Here is a 24,495-nt window from a genome sequence, read left to right as displayed (position 1 = left end):
GATTTCTGCGGAAATACAACATTACTACAACTCGGTAATTTTAGCCAAGTCACAGAACTCAGAAGCATTGGACCAATCAGAAAATGCAGAGTCAACTCAGAAAATACTGGAAGTATTTGATCAGTCAAAGAATGCAAAAAAATGACCAAAAAAAAAAGACTACTTAGAAATAGGAAAAAAGAAATTGAAAATCAGAAATCTGTGGAATCAGTAAACGGCATTGGCAAAAATCGGAATTTCTGTGGAGTCAAAAATCATCATGTCCTACCCAGAGGAAACTTACACAAACACGGGAATAACATACAGATGCCATGCAGATAGTGTTCTGGTTAAGTTTCGAACCTTGGCAGTATATTGATAAAAACCCTCGTGCCACCCTGTCAGAAGAACAGAAAAAACCTTTGGTGACTAGTCATTCTCAAGATACAAAGGTCCCTTGTGGGCAAGCTAGTCATCCCATTAGACATCTGACACAAAAAAACTCTAGAGATAACGCGTTCTAGCATTCCTGATGCTGATTCCAGGTTTGTGGAACTGGAAAATAAAGTTTAAAGATCAGCCAGCTAGAATTTACAAATGGAAATTAGAACTGAATATTTTCATGTGTTACCAATGGCAGATTTCCTTTAAACATGCTAAGTTATGCGCTCAATGTGGCCATTTTCAGATGTCGCCTCTTATACTATGTGCCTTGCAATGACGATTAATCCCAGAGATTTGGGACTTTGAGCAAATATTTAAACATATAACAACATATGTGTGACAGATAAATACCTGTATAATTCTATTTAAAACTATGTGTTCACCAGGCATAAATCATGAAAGAACACCCTGGAGTCTTAACCGTGATAATTTATTGCAAATATATACACTGGCTGAATGCTTGTGTACCCTAGTGCTTTCCCAGCACCTGTGCAATGTTTGTGTTAAATGCTGCTTTAAACTCTTAGAAATGAGTTACTCCTATAATTAGAGGTATATATATTGTTTGAGTACACCATTGAACACAGCTGGTGTTAAAAGAACTCCTAATGCAAAATTAATACCTTCAGACAGGTAAGATCCTATTGGCAATGTTTATCTTTTGTCCTTAAGTTGTATGTTATGTTTCATGGATTGCCGGATGCTGTACCTACTGAACCTCAGGCATAGAAGCAGAAGCAGTAAGCTTGCAACTCGGGCCAGGTCAGTGATTTGGGGAACAGAGAGGATTCAAAGTCAACTCACCAAAAATTATATAGAGCTGCCAACAGCCCCAGATTGGGTAGGATCTTCTTAAATTGAGACCTAAGTATCTGATGTCCTTGAAGAAGCTTAACTGAAAATCATAACCACACCAAGGAAAATTTGATAGACCCCCCTATATGTTCCCTCCCACCTGGGGTCATTTATTAAGTGTGGCAACCACATATCATTGCGACCATAACCTCATGTCAATGCAACCAACATAACTTCACTACCCATAACAAGCACAGCCAGCAGAGAAGGGTGGAGGGAGAATTGCTCCAGGAAATTCCCAATAGTAACAAAACATTTGTGTTTCATTAATTTGTATTGGGTTTTTGAGAAACAGAAATAACAAGTAATCATTATATTCATAAGAACAATTGTATACATTAAAACTTGTGATCTTTCCATATAATGGACCAAGAATAAGTATACATGGACATTTGGATATCAGGTTTTTTAACATCATATTTTAGTAGTATATTGAGTAGGAGCAATTATGCACAATCTGAGGTTAACTAGGAGCGATTATTTTTGGAGCCTGGAGCTTCAGAGACACCCTGCTAAGGCCAAAAAGTTTCCTCCTATAGTAGAATATATCTTAACAACAAAACATTTGTAAAGTCTTTCTCCCATAGGACCCAAAGTACATAAGCTCAGTACATATTGATGTGTACAGGGGAAACACATTACGTGATCATAAATGCCGGACTAAACAGGTGGCTTTATTGTTTTTATTTAAATGTTTCCAGGGTTGGAGTTTACTTGATTCAGTTTGGCAAGGCATTCCACAGGATAGGGGCAGCATGACAGAAAGCTCTGGCTCCAAAGGTTTTTATTTGAACTCTGGCCTTGGTCAAGTTATTGGATTCTTTTGATTTGAGGTTGTGGGAGGTATGATGCAGTTGCAACAAATCCTCCAGGTATCCAAGGCCTAGGTCGTGTAGGGATTTGAATGTTAGCATGCCAATTTTGAAAGGAATCCTTATCGGTAGCCAACGTAGTGAGCAAAGGATTGGTGTTATGTGGCAATGGCCGGGTTGACTCTGTACTAGCTGCAGGCTGTGTAGGTCTTTATTTGAAAGGGTTGAAAGATTGATCATTTTTGCAATATTCCTTAGGTGAAAGAAGAATTGTGTCACAGCAGATGAAATTTACAACGAACTATTGGTTCAATTTTCGGAAAGACTAGTGCACGTTACCTCTCTTTCTCTATTGCTAGGAATGAGGCCTCATTCCTATTGCTTTGTGTTAGCGTTTGCTTTTTGTTAATTTTGACGCAATTTTTATTTCCGACTCCCAGCACTTGGGTGGGCGTAGCGTTTTGTGAAAAGCGCTTTTCTAAGCGCTTTTCCCAAGCATTTTTTTAATTCACTCGCTGACGCAAGTCAGGATTGTGAACTCTTTGACATGGAAAAGAATAAATACAATGTATTTATTCTTAAAAACGCTCACGCAATCACTGCACAAAGCGATTTTGTGAACGTTTTGCATTTTTCCTATACCTTCCTTTGAGGCGAAATCACCTCAAAAATGGTACAGGTAGCGCATTGCTGAGAGGATCAGAAACAAACCGCTCAGATGTGAACTCTCTCATAGAGAATCATTGTGCAAGCACTTTCAAGGGTGATTTTGAAAATCACTTAAAAAAAATCGCAAAATGCCTCCAGTGTGAACGAGTGATTGAGAGTTTTTTCTTTCCTACAAAAGTTTCCGTTTTTACATTCTGTAAAGAGTAGATGCATTTAATGCAGTGTCAAAACAAATACTGACAGTAAAATGTTCATCCCTCTCAAAAGCATTTGGCAGGCTGCATCTGAGTGGTCACACTGCCCAGTCAGTACTGTTATTGTCTCACTAACCTCCTCCAGGGTCCATCTTTAGCCCTCCATTCATGTGCGTGAATGCCTTCAGACTAGTATAACAAATTTCCCTAGCGTACTAGTCTCCACTGATAAAAGACAGAATTACATTTAGCCAACAAAACAATATACTGTACATGCTGGTTTATTTACCATCTGCCAGCTTCTTTACCAATGGCTGCTGGCTTTGATTGGTTCACATTCTTTCTTTTTTTGAGTCAGAGGAAATATTGCATGCCCATCAATAGTCCTGACACCATTGACGGTTCACAGAAGTTGGCTTGGACTTCTAGATAATGGGGTCATTTCCTTTACCGTCTGCACTAATGAGGTGGAAGAAGTGGGTGGCCTGGATATGTACCACATGGACATAGTGGGTGGGGCTGATGATTGGCAGAAGATAATCTGGTATCATGGCCTCCTGAACTCCCTAAACATTATTCCACCCTCTATCAGTGCCCTACCGACTGCAAAGTAGCGGTCTGCAAAAGGAACACGTTTCTTGCTCAAACAATCCAGGCACCGGCCACCACATTTTAACTGACTGACTTTTTACCTGCACATTTTGGTAGACTTCAGCAGGGTGCCTGTAAAGTTGCACACTGTCGCTGAATGTATATTTGTGTACTTACATATTTGTGCATTTTTGTATTACTGTCATGTTCTTATTGTATTGCCTTTTGTCTATGTACCACTCGGTAGCTATGTATGTGCTGTGCCAAACCCAATTCCGGGCATGACCCAGTTATGCTTGCCGAAATAAACGATTCTGATTCTGATTCTGATCATGGTGAGCAGGAGGTGGAGCCATGAAGATGAGTTACAGCTTGTGAATACGCATTGTAAACATTGACGGCATTGGCATTTTTAGTGAGCGGAAAACAGTATATTGTATTAAAAACCCTTTTTATATTCAGTACTGTAGACAATATCCTGGTGTATATCACAGTAAAACCAGCTAACACCAGGTTAAGAATAAAAGGAAAGGTTAATGTAGGTCAACTTTTGGCATATCGCTAATACTCTTATATGATATACTGTACATTAATGTTCAGTAGTGGTGACATGGTGATTGGAGTGATTCCCATCAACTCCCTTTTGACTAGTCTCCATACTATGTGGAAGGAAATTTATCAGTACCTTTTTGTAACTTTAATAATATCAGTAAACTGATTATTGTGTAAAAAACAGTGTTGTTACTCTTGGGCCCCATGAACTTGCAAAGCTTGATCTGTAAAGTAAACAAATGTGATTGCTACTGTTCTATATTCAGGGTTGTTGCCTACATAGGGACAACGGGGCAATTGCCCTGGGCCCTAGAACCTGTAGAGGCCCCAAAACGCCCCCCTTTCAACACCAGCATGGTGGTGCTGGAAATGCAGCATGATCTGGGTATCAACATCAGAGGGGTGACACCCAGGGATTGATGCAGGGTGCACAGCAGAAAGTAATGTCTAACCGGTCTGGCCAGTGCTCCTTTCTCAAATCACTCTTCTGTCTGCATGGCTACCCACGGCCATGTCTCTGTCCCCTGTGGCCTGCTGGTGTATTACATTAGTGTGAGGACAAAAGCCACTTATAATTGCTATGTAAGGGGACGGTGGGGCATACAAGGCCAACAAGTGAGGATCATTTGAAAACACTGCAAGTTTAAAAGGAAGCGGGTGGCTATCTCCCCTATTGATTTTAGCAGCTGTTGAGAAATCTTGGTGCACACATTATTAAACTGGTGCCCGCTATAATATCGGCTACAATTTGAAGCCGCTATGTGTAGCTGCTATTTGCTATGTATAGCCGCTATTTGTTTCCACAATTTTAGCCGCTATTTGTAGCCGCAAGATGATGTTGGGGTTAAGATGTTGGGGTTAAGGTTAGGTGGGGTGTTAAGGTTAGTTGCACATGGGGGGGGGGTTAAGGTTTAGGCACCACCAGGGATAAGGTTAAAGGTTAGGCACCACCAAGGGGGTTAAGGGTTAGGCACCACCGGGCTGGAGTTAATGGTTAGGCACCACTAGGGGGGTTCAAGGGTTAGGCACCACCAGGGGAGGGTTCTATCTCAGAGTAGGGAGAAATTAGGTCATAGTAAAATATCTGTATATATTACCGATATTTTACTATATGAATGAAGTAGAATATTGGTAAGGCCCGGTTCACATTAGCGGCTGCTATCCGGAATCGCCGTGCCGGAGCCGGACCGCATGCGGACCGGACGAAACGGACGCACGGCATAGCAATGAAAGTCTATGCGACCGTTCACATGCGTCCGTTTCGTCCGGACCGGAGCCGGACCGGATCCGGACTCCGGCGTCCGTTCCAACATGCGCTATTTTTTGGTCCGGCTGGTCCGGCTGACGTATCCGGACCGGAGCCGGAATGTTGCATCCGGCCAATGGAAACCAATGAGAACCGGAGAGCGCACAACACACTGGCTATAAAAACCGGATGTTGTACCACACTTCCTATGCAGACTCTATGGTATGGTGGCCATTTTGGATGGGGACCACATGGCACCAGCGTTCACAGAGTGGAGCAGCAGTGACTTCATGCTGGAGCTCTTTGGCAGCAATATGGAGCAGGATCTGTCTGATAGCGAGGGGGTGAGGCCCTACACATCAGAAGACCTCATCCTACAGGTGCAGCAGGTACCAGCCCTGTGGGACAAGGGGGATGCGGACCACAGCAACATCAAAAAATGCAGAGGCCTGTGGAAAAAAATTGCCAAGCTGTATGTGGAGGACTTTGAGAACTTGAGCAAGAGACAGCAAGGCACAGAGGGTATGTTGACTAGAAGTTTTTTTGGGGGGGGCTTGTGGTTTAAGCTTGTGATGTATTCAACTTTTGCTATGGATTTGTGTCACCCACGTGTTGCCCACCCACCCGTGGCCCACCCACCTGTTCCCCACCCACCTGTACCCCACCTGTGATGTATCCCACCCACCTGTGATGTATCCCACCCACCTGTACCCCACCTGTGATGTATCCCACCTGTGATGTATCCCACCCACCAGTACCCCACCTGTGATGTATCCCACCCACCTCTACCCCACCTGTGATGTATCCCACCCACCTGTACCCCACCTGTGATGTATCCCACCTGTGATGTATCCCACCCACCTCTACCCCACCTGTGATGTATCCCACCCACCTGTACCCCACCTGTGATGTATCCCACCTGTGATGTATCCCACCCACCTGTACCCCACCTGTGCTGTATCCCACCCACCTGTGATGTATCACACCCACCTGTACCCCACCTGTGATGTATCCCACCTGTGATGTATCCCACCCACCTGTACCCCACCTGTGCTGTATCCCACCCACCTGTGATGTATCACACCCACCTGTACCCCACCTGTGATGTATCCCACCCACCTGTACCCCACCTGTGCTGTATCCCACCCACCTGTGATGTATCACACCCACCTGTACCCCACCTGTGATGTATCCCACCTGTGATGTATCCCACCCACCAGTACCCCACCTGTGATGTATCCCACCCACCTGTACCCCACCTGTGCTGTATCCCACCCACCAGTACCCCACCTGTGATGTATCCCACCCACCTGTACCCCACCTGTGATGTATCCCACCTGTGATGTATCCCACCCACCTGTACCCCACCTGTGCTGTATCCCACCCACCTGTGATGTATCACACCCACCTGTACCCCACCTGTGATGTATCCCACCTGTGATGTATCCCACCCACCTGTACCCCACCTGTGCTGTATCCCACCCACCTGTGATGTATCACACCCACCTGTACCCCACCTGTGATGTATCCCACCCACCTGTACCCCACCTGTGCTGTATCCCACCCACCTGTGATGTATCACACCCACCTGTACCCCACCTGTGATGTATCCCACCTGTGATGTATCCCACCCACCAGTACCCCACCTGTGATGTATCCCACCCACCTGTACCCCACCTGTGCTGTATCCCACCCACCAGTACCCCACCTGTGATGTATCACACCCACCTCTACCCCACCTGTGATGTATCCCACCCACCTGTACCCCACCTGTGCTGTATCCCACCCACCTGTGATGTATCACACCCACCTGTACCCCACCTGTGCTGTATCCCACCCACCTGTGATGTATCACACCCACCTGTACCCCACCTGTGATGTATCCCACCTGTGATGTATCCCACCCACCTGTACCCCACCTGTGCTGTATCCCACCCACCTGTGATGTATCACACCTGTGATGTATCCCACCCACCTGTACCCCACCTGTGCTGTATCCCACCCACCTGTGATGTATCACACCCACCTGTACCCCACCTGTGATGTATCCCACCTGTGATGTATCCCACCCACCAGTACCCCACCTGTGATGTATCCCACCCACCTGTACCCCACCTGTGCTGTATCCCACCCACCAGTACCCCACCTGTGATGTATCACACCCACCTCTACCCCACCTGTGATGTATCCCACCCACCTGTACCCCACCTGTGCTGTATCCCACCCACCTGTGATGTATCACACCCACCTGTACCCCACCTGTGATGTATCCCACCTGTGATGTATCCCACCCACCTGTACCCCACCTGTGATGTATCCCACCCACCTGTACCCCACCTGTGCTGTATCCCACCCACCTGTGCTGTATCCCACCCACCTGTGATGTATCCCACCCACCTGTGCTGTATCCCACCCACCTGTGATGTATCCCACCCACCTGCGATGTACCCCACCTGTGCACATAAAACATACACAATGACCAATTATTATACATCAATTTATTGTAAAAAATTAATACATTTAAAATCACTCAAACTTGAAACTCCAAAATAAACACATTTCAACAAAACATATTAAAAACCAAACATTCACCCTCGTCCAGGTGGTGTGGTAAAATAAAGTCTCAGTTGGTCCCTGTTCCGCAGTGACACTACCCTTGGCCTGGTTGCATACCTCCGCAGGGGCATTAGTGGAAGCACATTCGGGGGTTCCGGAGTCTCTCTTTCCTCCTGCCGCACAAAGTTGTGGAGGATGCATGCTGCCTTCACCACGACAACTGCGTTGCCCGGTTTCAGCAGCATGGGCGTGTGGAACACCCTCCACTTTGACACCAGGATCCCAAATGTGCACTCCACCATTCTCCTTGCACGGCTCAACCGAGCATTGAAGTGTAGCTGGCTGGCATCAAGTCCCCTGTCTGGGTACGGACGCATTACATGGTCGGACAGGGCGAAGGCCTCGTCCCCCACAAACACATAGGGGTAGGCCGGTGCCCTTGTCCCAGGCCAGGGTCTGTCACGGGGGAGACGCAGTCTGCCTTCCTCCATCAGCCGGCAAAGGGTCGTACGCTGGAAAATTCCAGAGTCATTGGAACTACCGTACGACCCCACATCCACGTACACAAACTTGTAGTCCGCATCTGCCACTGCCATTAGAACAATGCTGAAGTATTTTTTATAGTTGAAATAATGGCTGCCACTCCCCACGGGTTTCTGAATCCGGATGTGTTTCCCATCCAGTGCGCCAACACAATTAGGAAACTTGCACTCGGTCCAGAAGCCCTGGGCGATCTCCTCCCATTTCGTGGTGTCCGGCACAGGCATGTATCTGGCCCTCAGTCGCGTCCAAAGGATCCTCGAAGTCCTCACGACGATGCCTGCCACCGTGCTCTTCCCAATACGAAATGTGACATGTAGCGATGTATATGTTTGTCCAGTTGCGATGTACCTACAAGAGAAATAATCGAAATCAATTTTTCATGTCGTTACAGGAGAAAGGTACAAGACAAGGTGGCGCAATATACGGGATGCATATGTGAAATGGCTACGGAAGAAAAAACTTGCCGAACGAAGTGGCAGTGGCGGGGGAAGGCGACAAAAAGACTACCAATTTGCCAAGCAATTGTCTTTCATCAATGCAAGCCTGGAACCTAGACTGTAAGTACCACTACGGTGGGCAGGAACTGAGAGCTCATTTACCATGACTTCGGCCATGTATTGCTATGGCCTCAATTCCCATGGCTAGCGAACTTTTCTCACAAGCTTTATCAAATGTTGGGTAGAAACGGGTGATAAAGTGATTGCTAGTGTTTGCTAGCTCTGTGAATTGACGCCACATGCTGTTTGGCACACCAATAAATATTTTTTTTATCTACAGGACTGAAGACAATTTGGAGCAAGAGGAACCGACCCAGGAGGCACGGTTCAGCAGTGAGGAGAGCTTGGTGGATGATGACGTCGCCGATGTAACCTATTGCCCCGAGGCGAGGAGTAGGAGGAGGGAGTCCTTAATCACAACTCCGTCCTTTGATGATGACTTGGCAGAAGAGAGCTTGGATGTTGAGGTTGCAGGACCGAGTGTGGAAGAAGCTGAACCTCCACAATCGACCGCTATGGAAGCTCCAGGGGAACAAGAACAAAGTGAGGAGCACCGAGAGACTGCAGCACAACCAGCGCGCAGGGCAACCCCGACACAGGCCAGAGGACGGGAAGATGCTGCCACACCACCAGTGAGGACCACCACACCAGTGAGGCGTCGAGGTACCCTCCCCCCAACAAGGAGAGAGACAGAGTCCGAGATGTCCGGGGCTGTCTCCGGACTTCTCGGGATTCTTCAGAGCCACCAAACTCTCATAACCCGGCAGTTGCAAGATGAGGACAGGGGCCATATCATGGAGCAGTACAAGTCCCACATCACTACACTGCAATGTGAGCTCGACGCTGTACATGGGCACTACAGGGACGAGCTTAAAATGATGCATGAGATGCACAGAGGAGAAATCGACCAACTGCGTGCGCAGCATCATCAGTCGGTGGGCCAGCTGCAGAACATGATGCAGCAAATGCATCAACAAAGCAAGGAACTACTGAAATTGCAGGCACACCCGTGTTTTCACACTGTGATGTCTCTAATACCATATCTTGAAAAGGTGCCTTCACAAAACCTGATGGCGTGCCATTCCAATTTGCTGGAGGTGATTAAACAGCACATGGACACGCCATTATTGCAACCACCAATTTTTAGACCCCCACAACCAACAGCGGTGCCCACCTGGCAATCATCACAGATGTACACCGGCTACAGAGGCAGTCAATATGGGCCACCGCTGTCAGGGTCCAGCTCATCCACGACCAGCACCCAAGAGAGTCCAGATTTCCAGGCAGCAACTCCCACCTTTTCTAGTAGTGGTGCCGATACAATTTGAAAAAAAAAGTCAAATTGTTCCTGGACATGCTCCTCTGAATACCTCCGATCCTCGGAGGAAGGATACCATCACAGGGCTTTTTAACTTTTGGTTTTGCTGGACTTGAACTTTAGGGCCTGGTGTCCCCGAAAGACACTACCTGGGTCACAACCTTGTGCCTGTTGCACTGCACCTGTAGTCATGCACCTGTGCCTTTGATTCCTCTTGTTCCTTACTTTGTTGATCCTAATCACTTGCACAAGACCCTTGGAGCCATGGGTGAAGGACACCTTCACTGGTCGGTGAGAGGCCTAGCCTTTTCACTGACCTGTGTCCTTCATCCATGGCTCAGAGGGTCATGTGCCAGTGGTTAGGTTTTAGAAGCACTAATAATTTAGGGCCTGGTGTCCCCGAAAGACACTACCTGGGTCACAACCTTGTGCCTGTTGCACTGCACCTGTAGTCATGCACCTGTGCCTTTGATTCCTCTTGTTCCTTACTTTGTTGATCCTAATCACTTGCACAAGACCCTTGGAGCCATGGATGAAGGACACCTTGACTGGTCGGTGAGAGGCCTAGCCTTTTCACTGACCTGTGTCCTTCATCCATGGCTCAGAGGGTCATGTGCCAGTGGTTAGGTTTTTGAAGCACTTCAATATTAGGGCCTGGTGTCCCCGAAAGACACTACCTGGGTCACAACCTTGTGCCTGTTGCACTGCACCTGTAGTCATGCACCTCTGCCATCGGTTCCTCTTGCTCCTCACTTTGTTCTTGTTCCTAACCACTTGCACAAGACCCTTGGAGCCATGGATGAAGGACACCTTGACTGGTCGGTGAGAGGCCTAGCCTTTTCACTGACCTGTGTCCTTCATCCATGGCTCAGAGGGTCATGTGCCAGTGGTTAGGTTTTTGAAGCACTTCAATTTTAGGGCCTGGTGTCCCCGAAAGACACTACCTGGGTCACAACCTTGTGCCTGTTGCACTGCACCTGTAGTCATGCACCTCTGCCATCGGTTCCTCTTGCTCCTCACTTTGTTCTTGTTCCTAACCACTTGCACAAGACCCTTGGAGCCATGGATGAAGGACACCTTGACTGGTCGGTGAGAGGCCTAGCCTTTTCACTGACCTGTGTCCTTCATCCATGGCTCAGAGGGTCATGTGCCAGTGGTTAGGTTTTTGAAGCACTTCAATTTTAGGGCCTGGTGTCCCCGAAAGACACTACCTGGGTCACAACCTTGTGCCTGTTGCACTGCACCTGTAGTCATGCACCTCTGCCATCGGTTCCTCTTGCTCCTCACTTTGTTCTTGTTCCTAACCACTTGCACAAGACCCTTGGAGCCATGGATGAAGGACACCTTGACTGGTCGGTGAGAGGCCTAGCCTTTTCACTGCCCTGTGTCCTTCATCCATGGCTCAGAGGGTCATGTGCCAGTGGTTAGGTTTTTGAAGCACTTCAACTTTATGGCCTGGTGTCCCCGAAAGACACTACCTGGGTCACAACCTTGTGCCTGTTGCACTGCACCTGTAGTCATGCACCTCTGCCATCGGTTCCTCTTGCTCCTCACTTTGTTCTTGTTCCTAACCACTTGCACAAGACCCTTGGAGCCATGGATGAAGGACACCTTGACTGGTCGGTGAGAGGCCTAGCCTTTTCACTGCCCTGTGTCCTTCATCCATGGCTCAGAGGGTCATGTGCCAGTGGTTAGGTTTTTGAAGCACTTCAATTTTAGGGCCTGGTGTCCCCGAAAGACACTTGGGCAGCTATGCCCTACAACTCTTCCAGCACAAAGTTGGTGGTTGGTGTTCCTTAAAACTGACCGGGCTATACCATAGATATGTTATTTTTTTGTCTTCCATGTTGGAAGAATGTTTCCATGTTGGAAAGTGGTTGTTTTTGCAATAAAAAAATTTGTTTTTACATACCTCAGTGTGATGAGTAGTTGTTCTTGTGGTGTGACTGCTCTCCTGAACGTGGTATCCTTCTTCCTAAGGTCATCCTTCACCATCTCCAAAAGGGTATCAAACCTGTCAGGAGATGTAAAGGAAGAAGCTGTAAAGTATGTTGTGGGACAAGGTGTTGGGTGGAGGATGGGGGAGGTGTGTTTACAGAGGTTTGGGAGTGTTGTGGAGGGTGGGGGTGTAGTGTATAGCTAGGTATACAGGGGTGTGGGGGTCAGGGTGGTGTGTTTAGCTAGGTATACAGGGATGAGGTGTTGTGGGGGTGAGGGTGGGGTGTTTAGGAATGGTGGGGGTTGGTGTATTTAGGCCTATATACTTACAGGGGAATAGACATCCGAGTGTAGCTGTAGAACTTCTGTGGGTGTCGTCTGAGGTCCCGGTAGAGGGCCTGGAACTCTCCCTTCCTCTGCCTCCTGGCTAGTAGAGGGTGCACCCACCATCTCCTGCGAGGAGCACGCCTTCTCCCCACATAGTAGTAGGTAAACAACAGGAAGGAGAGAATTCCCAGGTAATAAGCGTAAAAAATGACTGGATCCATGGTCCTAACTGCTGTCTCTGTATCCAAGGATGGTCTCCACACGTCCAGCTGTCTCCAACAATGACCCCAGAGCTTCTGCTGACCTCCCAGAACCCCAGGTATTTATACAGGTTGTTATCTCTTTAAGAATCCGGATCCGGACCGCAACCGTGTTCATACCGCACGGAAACCGTATGCAACCGGACCGGATCCGGACCGGATCCGGACAGGAACCGTACGGTTCAGGTCCGATCCGGATCCGGTGCGGTCCGGACATCCGGTGCGGTTTTTGCAAAACCGCAAGTGTGAACGGGGCCTAAAACTACTGATATTTTACTACCGTTATACTGAGTCCTTTTAACCACTTGACCACTGAGGGTTTTTTCCCCTTTAGGACCAAAGCAATTTTCACCTGTCAGCGCTCCTCCCATTCTTTTGCCAATAACTTAATCACAACTAATCACAACGACTTGATCTATATCTTGTTTCTTTCGCCACCAATTAGGCTTTCTTTGGGAGGTACATTTTGCTAAGAATAATTTTATTCTAAACACATTTTAATTGGAATAATAAGAAAAAAATTGAAAAAGTTAATTATTTCTCAGTTTTCGGCCATTACAGTGTTAAAATAAACTGTTCGACTGTGGACGAAACCCACACATTTTATTTGTCCATTTGTCCCGGTTATTGCAACGTTTAACATTTTTCCCTAGTACAATGTATGGCGCCAAAATGTTATTTGTAAAGAAAGGTGCATTTTTTTCAGTTTTGCATCCATCACGAATTATAAGCCTGCAAATTTAAAAAAAAAATCCCAGTTATATACCCTCTTCACATACATAAAAAGTTCAGTCCCTGAGGCAACTATCTATCTATCTATCTATATATATATATATATATATATATATATATATATATATATATATATATATATATATATATATATATGTATACACACACACACACACTCACACACATACATAGATAGATAGATAGATAGATAGATAGATAGATAGATAGATAGATAGATAGATAGATACAGTGGGTTGCAAAAGTATTTGGCCCCCTTGAAGTTTTCCACATTTTGTCACATTACTGCCACAAACATTCATTAATTTTATTGGAATTCCACGTGAAACACCAATACAAAGTGGTGTACACGTGAGAAGTGGATCGAAAATCATACATCATTCCAAACATTTTTTTATAGATAAATAACTGCAAAGTGGGGTGTGCATAATTATTCGGCCCCCTGAGTCAATACCTTGTAGAACCACCTTTTGCTGCAATTACAGCTGCCAGTCTTTTAAGGTATGTCTCTACCAGCTTTGCACATCTAGAGACTGAAATCCATTCTTCTTTGCAAAACAGCTCCAGCTCAGTCAGATTAGATGGACAGCGTTTGTGAACAGCAGTTTTCAGATCTTGCCACAGATTCTCGATTGGATTTAGATCTGGACTTTGACTGGGCCATTCTAACACATGGATATGCTTTGTTTTAAACCATTCCATTGTTGCCCTGGCTTTTTGTTTAGGGTCGTTGTCCTAATGAAAGGTTAACCTCCGCCCCAGTCTTAAGTCTTTTGCGTATTTCAAGAGGTTTTCTTCCAAGATTGCCCTGTATTTGGCTCCATCCATCTTCCTATCAAATCTGAGCAGCTTCCCTGTCGCTGCTGAAGAGAAGCACCCCCAGAGCATGATGCTGCCACCACCATATTTGACAGTGGGGATGGTGTGTTCAGAGTGATGTGCATGGTTAGTTTTCCGCCACACAGCGTTTTGCATTTTGTCCAAAGAGTTCCATTTTGGTCTCATCTGACCAGAGCACCTTCTTCCACGTTTGCTGTGTCCCCCACATGGCTTGTGGCAAACTGGAAACGGGACTTCCTAAGCTTTCTGTTAACAATGACTTTCTTCTTGCCACTCTTCCATAAAGGCCAACTTTGTACAGAGCATGACTAATAGTTGTCCTATGGACAGAGTCTCCCACCTGAGCTGTAGATTTCTGCAGCTCCTCCAGAGTCACCATGGGCCTCTTGACTGCATTTCTGATCAGCGCTCTCCTTGTTCGGCCTGTGAGTTTAGGTGGATGGCCTTGTCTTGGTAGGTTTACAGTTGTGCCATACTCCTTCTATTTCTGAATAATCGCTTGAACAGTGCTCCGTGGGATGTTCACGGCTTTGGAAATCTTTTTGTAGCCTAAGCCTGCTTTAAATTTCTCAATAACTTGATCCCTGGCCTGTCTGGTGTGTTCTTTGGACTTCACTGTGTTATTGCTCCCAATATTCTCTTAGACAACCTCTAAGGCCCTCACAGAGCAGCCGTGTTTGTACTGACATTAGATTACACACAGGTGCACTCTATTTAGTCATTAGCACTCATCAGGCAATGTCTATAGGCAACTGACTGCACTCAGATCAAAGGGGGCTGAATAATTATGCACACACCACTTTGCAGTTATTTATTTGTAAACAAATGTTTGGAATCATGTATGGTTCCACTTCTCACGTGTACACCACTTTGTATTGGTCTGTCATGTGGAATTCCAATAAAATTGATTCATGTTCGTGGCAGTAATATGACATGACATATATATATATATGTATGTATGTATGTATGTATGTATGTATGTATGTATGTATGTTTGGGTACTATGGGGGAGTGTGGGAGGGAAATTGTTAATTTTAGATGTAAATGTAGGTATTTTTATTGAATAAAATGTTTTTTGATGTAGTTTTACTATTTGGCCACAAGATTTTTAGTCCTTAGTCATTACTTCCGATTCACATACATAAGGACGTGACTTGGAAGTAATGCGTGCACAGTAACAACAGGAAGATACAATGAATGCAGGCGTTAGATTAATGAATGGGAACTGCGTTCCCATTCATTCATGTTCCCGCCAACCGGCGGTAACGATCGCCCGCTCCCATCAGGGCCAGGCCGAGGCATAGGCTGAAGTGTAGGAGGGGGCGTAGAATTCATTCAGCTGTCATTCCTAATTGTGTTTGAAGCAGAAAGAAATAAGAAAAGGGGATACATAGCAGTGACTGCAAGCCAGATAACTAGATATTAAGGTGTTGAGGAGGTTGTGGGCCCTGTGGCGCATCTTAGTCTAATAGCAATCAGTGTGTGATGGCTGGGGTGGCAGGGATGGAGGGGCGCACTTTGGTGTCTCAGCCTTGGGTGCTGGAGGATCTTGTCCCGGCTCTGGCTCCCATTGACTAATTTTCGCGTCCCTGGGCCCTGAAATGAAGTTTCCCAGGGCGTGATTATACTGCACCTGGTGCAGTAATTAGTTAAACATGCGGCTTTTTCAAATCTATGCAACTAGTTCTGCTACTTGAGGGTTAGGGAGGCCTAAATCTGCTACCTGGGAGGCCATGTTAATTTTCATGCGGGATCCCATTTAACCTAAAATCAGTCTTGTCTTTATTGACTAAAGTCCTAAGCCAGCAAGCAAAACACTGTGACTGTGCCATGAAAGTAGACAAGCTTTAATATGAGCTCATAGAAAACACTTGTATCGTAAATACTTCCACAAATTGTCTGCTGCTGGAAAGAGACATATTCTGCAGTTTGCATATTAATTCTCACATTAGAATTATCAATTGTTACAGCCCAGGAAGGGACTTAAATCCATTGTTTAACCTCCTAAGAAGAATTGACTTGAAAGAGCTCAGGTTTCCCAAGTTCCATACTAATGAGATTTTCTTTCTATAGAATCTTAATGAAGAAAAACATGATAGGCATTAATTTGCCCATAACGTGTTGCAATTTTAATATCCTTCAGTATAATTCCATTGGATTATGTTAGAAAATACCAGTTGCTAATTAGATACTACATGCCGAAACCAAACAAAAACCCTTGTATCTCTTTTCAGACACACACCAGCTTACGCTTTCAGTAGAGACATTTACGTTACAGACCTCCTTGTCACGGAATTGCAACTATGTATTGATGGGCATGTGACTTCTGACCTGCAGAGTTAAGTTTAAGCAATGTCCAATTGGCAGGCATCTTTTAATCAATACAGCAATCTGCACTGAATCCTAAGATAAATTCTAGCTCGTGTTTGTTACAGTGTTTTGGCTGTACCTGTTTGAATGAGGAAAAAAAGACAGCTGTCATCTCCAATGAGTTTAGTTTACATAATATTTAAGGGCTGACATAATGACACATTGGACCCAATCCAATTCATGGTTTCTCCTAGGTGATATTTTCATATCTTATAAATAAAATGCCTTTTTTAAGCTGCCACCAGCAAACAATAAAATACTCAGGATAATTTTGACAGTACTTTTTCACCTACTTTTATACCTTTTCAATTGCAGAGTGCTAAAAAAAGATATAACATTTATTGAAATGGGCACCAGACACATCCCGTTTAAAAGGGGCCCACTTAGTGCGGTGCCCATAGGGGTTTTTTAAGGTTAGGTGCCCAACAGGAGGCTGCCATACACTTTATCTTTCTGAATCTGCCCTTGAGATTCCTTACTCAGTACACTCAGTTCCTGGTTTTAGGATTTGGACTGATGCCCATCTGACATAGTCCTACTTCCTTTTGTGGCAAGAAGCTGGGCGAGAAGACAAAGTTCAGCAGCCAAGAATCTCTACTCTATATCTTACAAACATGGCCAACAGATCTTAGCAAAGTCATCTCACCCAGCTAGCATGTGTGCATGATGGATCACAGAGTAGGATGGTTAAAATAGATCATGAGGCCACAAATGGTGCTTGCAATGATAAAAGTATGTAGCTAAAGGATTACAGTATATGGGGGTGCCCTTGGGAACAGGTGCTCCTCCAAACATATCACATCTAAACATGAACCTCCAAAAGGGGTCGCTATAAGTACACCCTTACTGTCGCTAATGAGATGTCTGGCCCCAGGTGTTTACAGTACACCACAATAGTTTATCCAGGGCAGAGTATCGTCTCTTGCCTCCAGTATAAATGGTGATACATGCATAGGGGGGAGCTTAGAGATGCACACATTGGCCAGTTCATGCACCTTGAAAAAGGCTACAGGCATCCAGGATGGTGGATGGCAACATTGTGAGATATACTTGTTTTTAACTACCTTTAGTCTAGATTTATAGTTTTTGTGCCCCTAGGCCAAGTATCTTGAGGCTCCTCTTTCTTGTGCAGCAGCACCACTCCCATTCTATGTGTAGCCCTCCTCTTCCATGTGTATCATCCATGTACAGCAGCTCATTTCTTTCATGAGCAGCTCCCTTGAGCATCAGTTTCCCCTTTTCTTGCTTCCCATTTTTAGCCTCCTCTTTCTTATGTAGCAGCCCCTCTTTCATATCCAGATGCCCCCTTGGTCTGAATTCTGCAGCCATACAAGGGTCTTTGTGACCTTTCCAGAATTATTGCCCTGATGCTATGCAAGGCAGTTTGTTTCTTGCCCTCTAGATCCATAAGCAGCCTTGATCTGTTTACCATACTTGATTCATTATGTGCATTAGGTGAGTAGGGACAGAGTGAAATGTCCTAGTGTGTGTATCTGGTGGTGGCACCCCCAGTCTTGTCCTTTATCCCCAGAGGTGTAAGCTGTTTAAAGGATTTCTGATGCCAAATAGGAAATCTTTTTTTGTACTCACCTGGGGCTTTTTCCAGCCCCACGCAGCCATCTCAGTCCCTCGCTGCAACCCTGGTCCTCCTAAGTGTCCCGCTGGCCATACGTAAAGACGCTACCCCACAGGCCTCTTTTGTGCCCACGCGCCCATGTCATCTGGCTCATACTGCGCCTGCACACAACTACTGTGCAGGCGCAGCATGCGCCAGATAATATGGATGCGCATGAGTGCCCACGCAGGTGCAGAGAAGCTGACCCAGCCAGCTGATCACGATCATTGCGTCTGGCCGGCAGGGACATTGAGGAGGACCCCGGGGCTGCAGCGAGGGACTAAGAAGGCTGCAAGGGGCTAGAAGAAGCCCCAGGTGAGTAAAAAATAGATTTCCTATTTGGCATTGGAAGTCATTTAACTATAATACACTATATTATTGTTTGTTGTTTCTAAGGTGGATCCCATTATGTTGGAGGTAGGAGAAGATACGGAAGAGAAACCTGTTGACAGAATTGATTCTGCCCTGGATGAACTATTGAGGTGAACAGGAAGCACACACTTTAGTAACAAAGTTAGATCTGTGTGTTGGATAATAGGCATGCCACCCACCTCTGTAATATGATTTTGGAGGTCTGTGCACAGCTGACTATTATCTTTTTCTGTTTACACTTGGTTGCTAGCGGTAACCCTCACTTTTTCATGCAGTGGAATGATGCTTGCTTCTATTAAGATGTATTTTTTTCTTCTTGTGGACCTGTAATTCTGATTAATCAGAAACATCTGCTTTCACTCTGCTGGTGACATGCATTGATTTGTGTTGCTGTCACTTTCCATAATCAACACGGGTTCCTTCATTACACGTACTCAGCGATGTGATTGTCCTGACGGTCTACACTGCAGATCTAGCATTTCCCCTGCCCAAATTCATCTGTTGTTTTTTTTCCTTTTTCCTTTCACCTCATTTAACCACTACAAAACTAGCACTATGATTACGTGCAAATTAAACTGCAAGCTAAAAAATCTATACTCTGGGAATGCATTGAATCAGCAGTATTTTACATAGTGCAGCATTAAGGCAATAACTGTGCCGAGACAAGAGAAGATGGAAGGTCTATTTACAGAGGGATAGAGTCATTAAATTGTGTGCTGTGTTGGACTCCACATTAGCTGAAGTAATGTATGATCATTGTTAAGTGCAGATGTGACTTAGTGATCCATGAATAGATGTATATCAGATATATACGCTGCTGCATGGCAGCTGCATAATGTGCATTATTTATCGCTTCCTAATACACCATTAGCAAACCATTTCCCCTAATAGTGTGATTTAGAAGAATACACCTGAGGATGGTGTCTCAAAGAATCATCCTTGCAAAATAGGTCCAATTTTCTCCAAAGGCATGCTTTTTTTTTCACCCTCTATTGTTAGAGTCTCTTTAGCTTTGCAAAATAGCCTTTATGAATTGAGCTGACATCTCCCTGCAAGTCCCCAGTATAATAGATTTTCTTTAATTTTAAAAGTGAAGTACTGGAGGATATTATTTCTAAAAATATGTCAATACGCAACAAACCTTTTATCGCCATATTTGAGAAGCCCCTATATGGCAAATATCATCCTTTGTGTAAAAGGGTTATGATGTCACTCATTGATACACATGTAAAAATGTCAGATGATCAAAGTGGGACTGAGTTCAGAATTTCCTGCTCTAAAAGATAAGCAACAGCATAATAACCTTTGCAGAAAAACATTTCTTTGTTGCAGTCCGCAGAACTCTTGCAATCAATCTGCAGTGTTTCTGCTTTAATGGAAGCAGACAAAGGGTTAACAACCTGTGTTTACAAATTAGCCGAGGCTGCTGAGATTCCTGAGCTGACACAGCTGAGAGCTCCAATTACAATTTGGCTTACTTGCAGCTGAGGGGGGATTAGACAGGCTCTTCACTGTAAACACAAATGGTGGATAAATCTGTGTTTGTGGCCTGTGCATTTGTTCAGGTCCACTTTAAGGAATGTTATTTAATGGACCACTCCAGCAAAAAAAGAAAGCAGTTAAAATCTGACAGAACTGGCAGGTTTTGGACTAGTCTATCCCCTCACGGGGCATTCTCTGGGTTTTCTTTGTTTTCATAAGCAATTCCTGAATGGCAGTTGCTCAGTCCAAGTGACAAAATAGTGTGCAAACATGTAGGGAGGCTGACTGGTATCTTACTATTTTTGCAGTTAAACTGTTGTTTTGCTATTAAAATCCCTGTTTCCTTTAGAAACCCCCGGGAATCCCCCACGAGGAGATCAGCTAGTTCAAAACCTGTTGGTTCTGTCAGATTTTTAACTGCTGATTTTTTTCGATGGAGTGGTCCTTTAATAAGGATGCCACAGGGTGCGATATAGTTCAGCAATCATCCAACTTCCTTTTAGTAACAGTAACAAAAGATAGGTTGCTTTATTGCACAGTCATTAAGCTAGTGCTTCACTGATGTTTGCTTTAAAGCAAAAGCATGACTCTGCTAACAGTAATAAAGGTGTATGTCTGAAATATACAAAGATTGCTTACTGAGCAGTTTCTTTAAAAGTCACTGTAAGGACATCTGAGCTAGTAAAAACAAAATAACACACGGACGCCGGGAGCCCATCCTGGTGTAGTAACGCCTGGTATTTAGAGAATGGTGATTTATAAGATTATACTCACAGAGGTGGGTTGCTCTGGGAGGCAACTACTTGTCTGGACGTGAGGGGAAGTACTGTCTCCAGTCTGCCTTTAGGTAGCTGGTGTCGGTGCCTGTTCCTCAAAAAGGCTTCACGCCACAACTAGGTTGAGGGGTAAGAACCATAACGAAGTAAGGTGGGAGAAACTGTTCACATACAAGCATGAGGTGTCCCAGGAAGGATAGTAAGTATATATCTGGATTAAGGATAGGAAAACAAGTCCTACATTAAATGAGGATCATTGGTGCCCACGATCTTTCAGCACTCCAAAAAGCACACCACTTGACCTGAAGAAGCGGTTTGAGCCACAAATTTATACCATTGAGACCTTCCTCATTTAAGAAAGGACTTGTTTTCCTATCCTTAATCCAGATATATACTTATTTTCCTTCTTGGGACACCTCCTGCATTCACATCACTGGGGGAGGTCAGCAGAGGCGTAGCTAGGGTTTTCAGCGCCCAGGGACAAAGACTATTAATGCGCCCCCTAAGGTGAAGGGTCGTGACCAAATGTGGGCGTGGTTATAGGTGCTCCACATTTGGTCACGCCCAGAGGCGTAGCTAGGATTTTCAGCGCCCGGGGACAAAGACTATTAATGCGCCCCCCCCAAAGTTAAGGTTGCGGCGCGCGCAGCGCGCCTCGCCAGAAAGGGCGTGGTCACATAATAAATGTGGGCGTGGTTATGGGTGGAGCCAAATGTATATGGAGGTTAGCAGGCTCACGCTCACCCACCCTCCCTCAGTATGTACCTTCCAGCATGTTCCAAGACAAATTCAGCAATCATGAGCCCCCCCCCCCCCATCAAGACAAATTCCGCAATCATGAGGCCCCCAACATAACCAACTCAGCAATCATGAGGCCCCCAACAAGACAAATTTAGCAATCATGAGGCCCCCAACAAGACAAATTCAGCAATCATGAGGCCCCCAAGAAGACAAATTCAGCGATCTTGAGGCCCCCAACAAATCATGAGGCCCCCAACAAGACAAATTCAGTAACCATGAGGCCCCCAAAAAGACAAATTCAGCAGTCATGAGTCACATAAATAGACAGCATTTCACATAAATAGGTAGAATGCCCCCTTAATATGGTAGACACCTCTCACCTGGCAGCAGTTCTCCAAAATGCACTCAATCTGACGTGGTTCCCCAAAAATAGGTAGCCCCAGGTCTATAGTTGTCCCCAGAATAGGTGGCCAGCAGTATAGATGTCCCCAGAATAGGTGGCCAGCGGTATAGATGTTCCCAGAACAGGTAGCCAGGGGTAGAGATGTCCACAGAACAGTTAGCCAGGGGTATATGTGCCCAGTATATGTAGGCAGGGGTATGTGTGCCCAGTATATGTAGCCAGAGGTATATGTGCCCAGTATATGTAGCCAGTGGTATATATGCCCAGTATATGTAGCCAGGAGAATAATATGTGCCCAGTATATATAGTCAGGCGTATATGTGCCCAGTATATGTAGCCAGGGGTATATATGCCCAGTATATGTAGCCAGGGGTATATATGCCCAGTATATGTAGCCAGGGGGTATATATGCCCAGTCCACGTAGCCAGGGGGTATATATGCCCAGTATATGTAGCCAGGGGTATATATGCCCAATATATGTAGGCAGGGGGTATATATGCCCAGTATATATAGGCAGGGGTATATATGCCCAGTATATGTAGCCAGGGGTATATATGCCAAGTATATGTAGCCAGGGGGTATATATGCCCAGTATATGTAGCCAGGGGTATATATGCCCAGTATATGTAGCCAGGGGTATATATGCCCAGTATATGTAGCCAGGGGGTATATATGCCCAGTCCACGTAGCCAGAGGGTATATATGCCCAGTATATGTAGCCAGGGGTATATATGCCCAGTATATGTAGCCAGGGGTATATATGCCCAGTATAAGTAGCCAGGGGGTATATATGCCCAGTCCACGTAGCCAGGGGGTAAGGGGGTATATATGCCCAGTATATGTAGCCAGGGGTATATATGCCCAGTATATGTAGCCAGGGGGTATATATGCCCAGTCCACGTAGCCAGGGGGTATATATGCCCAGTATATGTAGCCAGAGGTATATATGCACAGTATAAGTAGCCAGGGGGTATATATGCCCAGTCCACGTAGCCAGGGGGTATATATGCCCAGTATATGTAGCCAGGGGTATATATGCCCAGTATATGTAGCCAGGGGGTATATATGCCCAGTCCACGTAGCCAGGGGGTATATATGCCCAGTATATGTAGCCAGGGGTATATATGCCCAGTATATGTAGGCAGGGGTATATGTGCCCAGAGTAGGTAGCCAGGGGTATATGTGCCCAGAATAGGTAGCCAGGGGTATATGCCCAGTATATGTAGTTAGGGGTATATGTGCCCATTATATGTAGGCAGGGGTATATGTGCCCAGAGTAGGTAGCCAGGGTTATATGTGGCCAGAGTAGGTAGCCAGGGGTATATGCCCAGTATATGTAGTTAGGGGTATATGTGCCCAATATATGTAGGCAGGGGTATATGTGCCCAGAGTAGGTCGCCAGGGGTATATGTGCCCAGAGTAGGTCGCCAGGGGTATATGTGCCCAGAGTAGGTAGCCAGTAGCCAGGGGTATATGTGCCCAGAGTAGGTAGCCAGAGGTATAGGTGCCCAGAGTAGGTAGCCAGGTGTCCCCCTCCCCAGCAGGAGGGGAGCAGTGCAGAGAAGAGGAAGAGCTGCTCTCTCTCCCTCGCTGTCCCCTCCAATGTCTGTCTGGTGGCTGGCAGCGGCGGGCGGAACTTACCTCCGTCTCGTCGCAGCGCCGGATGGATCTGCCGCTACTCCGGTCTGGTTCAGACCAGAGCAGCGGCTGCGCACCCGAACTTCCGGCCGGCGCTGGAGCGAGACGGAGGTGAGTTCCGCCCGCCGCTGCCAGCCACCGGACAGACATTGGAGGGGACAGCGAGGGAGAGAGAGAGCACCTAAGGTGAGGGAAGGAGGGGGGAGATGGCCCCCCTTCCCCACCGTCCGCACAGCTCTCTCTCTTCTCTGCGCTGCTCCCCTCAGCCCTGCAAAAAAAAAAAAAACCCGAAGCTCAGCTGGGCGCCCTTGGGGACCCGGCGCCCCGGGGCACTTGTCCTACCCCGACCCCCCCTAGCTCCGCGCCTGGTCACGCCCCTTCAAATGTACATGGAGGTTAGCAGGCTCACGCTCACCCACCCTCCCTCAGTATGTACCTTCCAGCATGTTCCAAGACAAATTCAGCAATTATGAGCCCCCCCCCCCCCCCCCATCAAGACAAATTCCGCAATCATGAGCAAACATGAGGCCCCCAACATGACTAACTCAGCAATCATGAGGCCCCCAACAAGACAAATTTAGCAATCCTGAGGCCCCCAACAAAACAAATTCAGCAATCATGAGGCCCCTAACAAGACAAATTCAGCAATCATGAGGCCCCTAACAAGACAAATTCAGCGATCTTGAGGCCCCCAACAAATCATGAGGCCCCCAACAAGACAAATTC

The 24,495-nt window shown here is 46.0% G+C and overlaps 1 protein-coding gene across 3 annotated transcripts in view; it reads left to right on the top strand.

Moving 5' to 3' along the window:
* Nucleotides 1–24,495, top strand: part of DPYD (dihydropyrimidine dehydrogenase) — a 1,875,594-nt gene that overhangs the window by 1,039,493 nt on the left and 811,606 nt on the right. The window contains exon 14 of one of the 3 annotated variants that reach the window (XM_068239760.1): nt 12,771–12,840. The exons of the other annotated variants lie outside the window; for them this stretch is intronic. Within the exon in view, the coding sequence (XP_068095861.1) occupies nt 12,771–12,806 (36 nt within the window). The 3' untranslated portion in view covers nt 12,807–12,840. Of the gene's footprint in view, nt 1–12,770; nt 12,841–24,495 lie in introns of those variants that run through there. 3 annotated transcript variants of the gene reach the window in all.

This window comes from Hyperolius riggenbachi, chromosome 6 (genome assembly GCF_040937935.1).
Source record: "Hyperolius riggenbachi isolate aHypRig1 chromosome 6, aHypRig1.pri, whole genome shotgun sequence".
Lineage (NCBI taxonomy): Eukaryota > Metazoa > Chordata > Amphibia > Anura > Hyperoliidae > Hyperolius > Hyperolius riggenbachi.
This window is presented reverse-complemented; position numbering and strand designations above follow the sequence as displayed.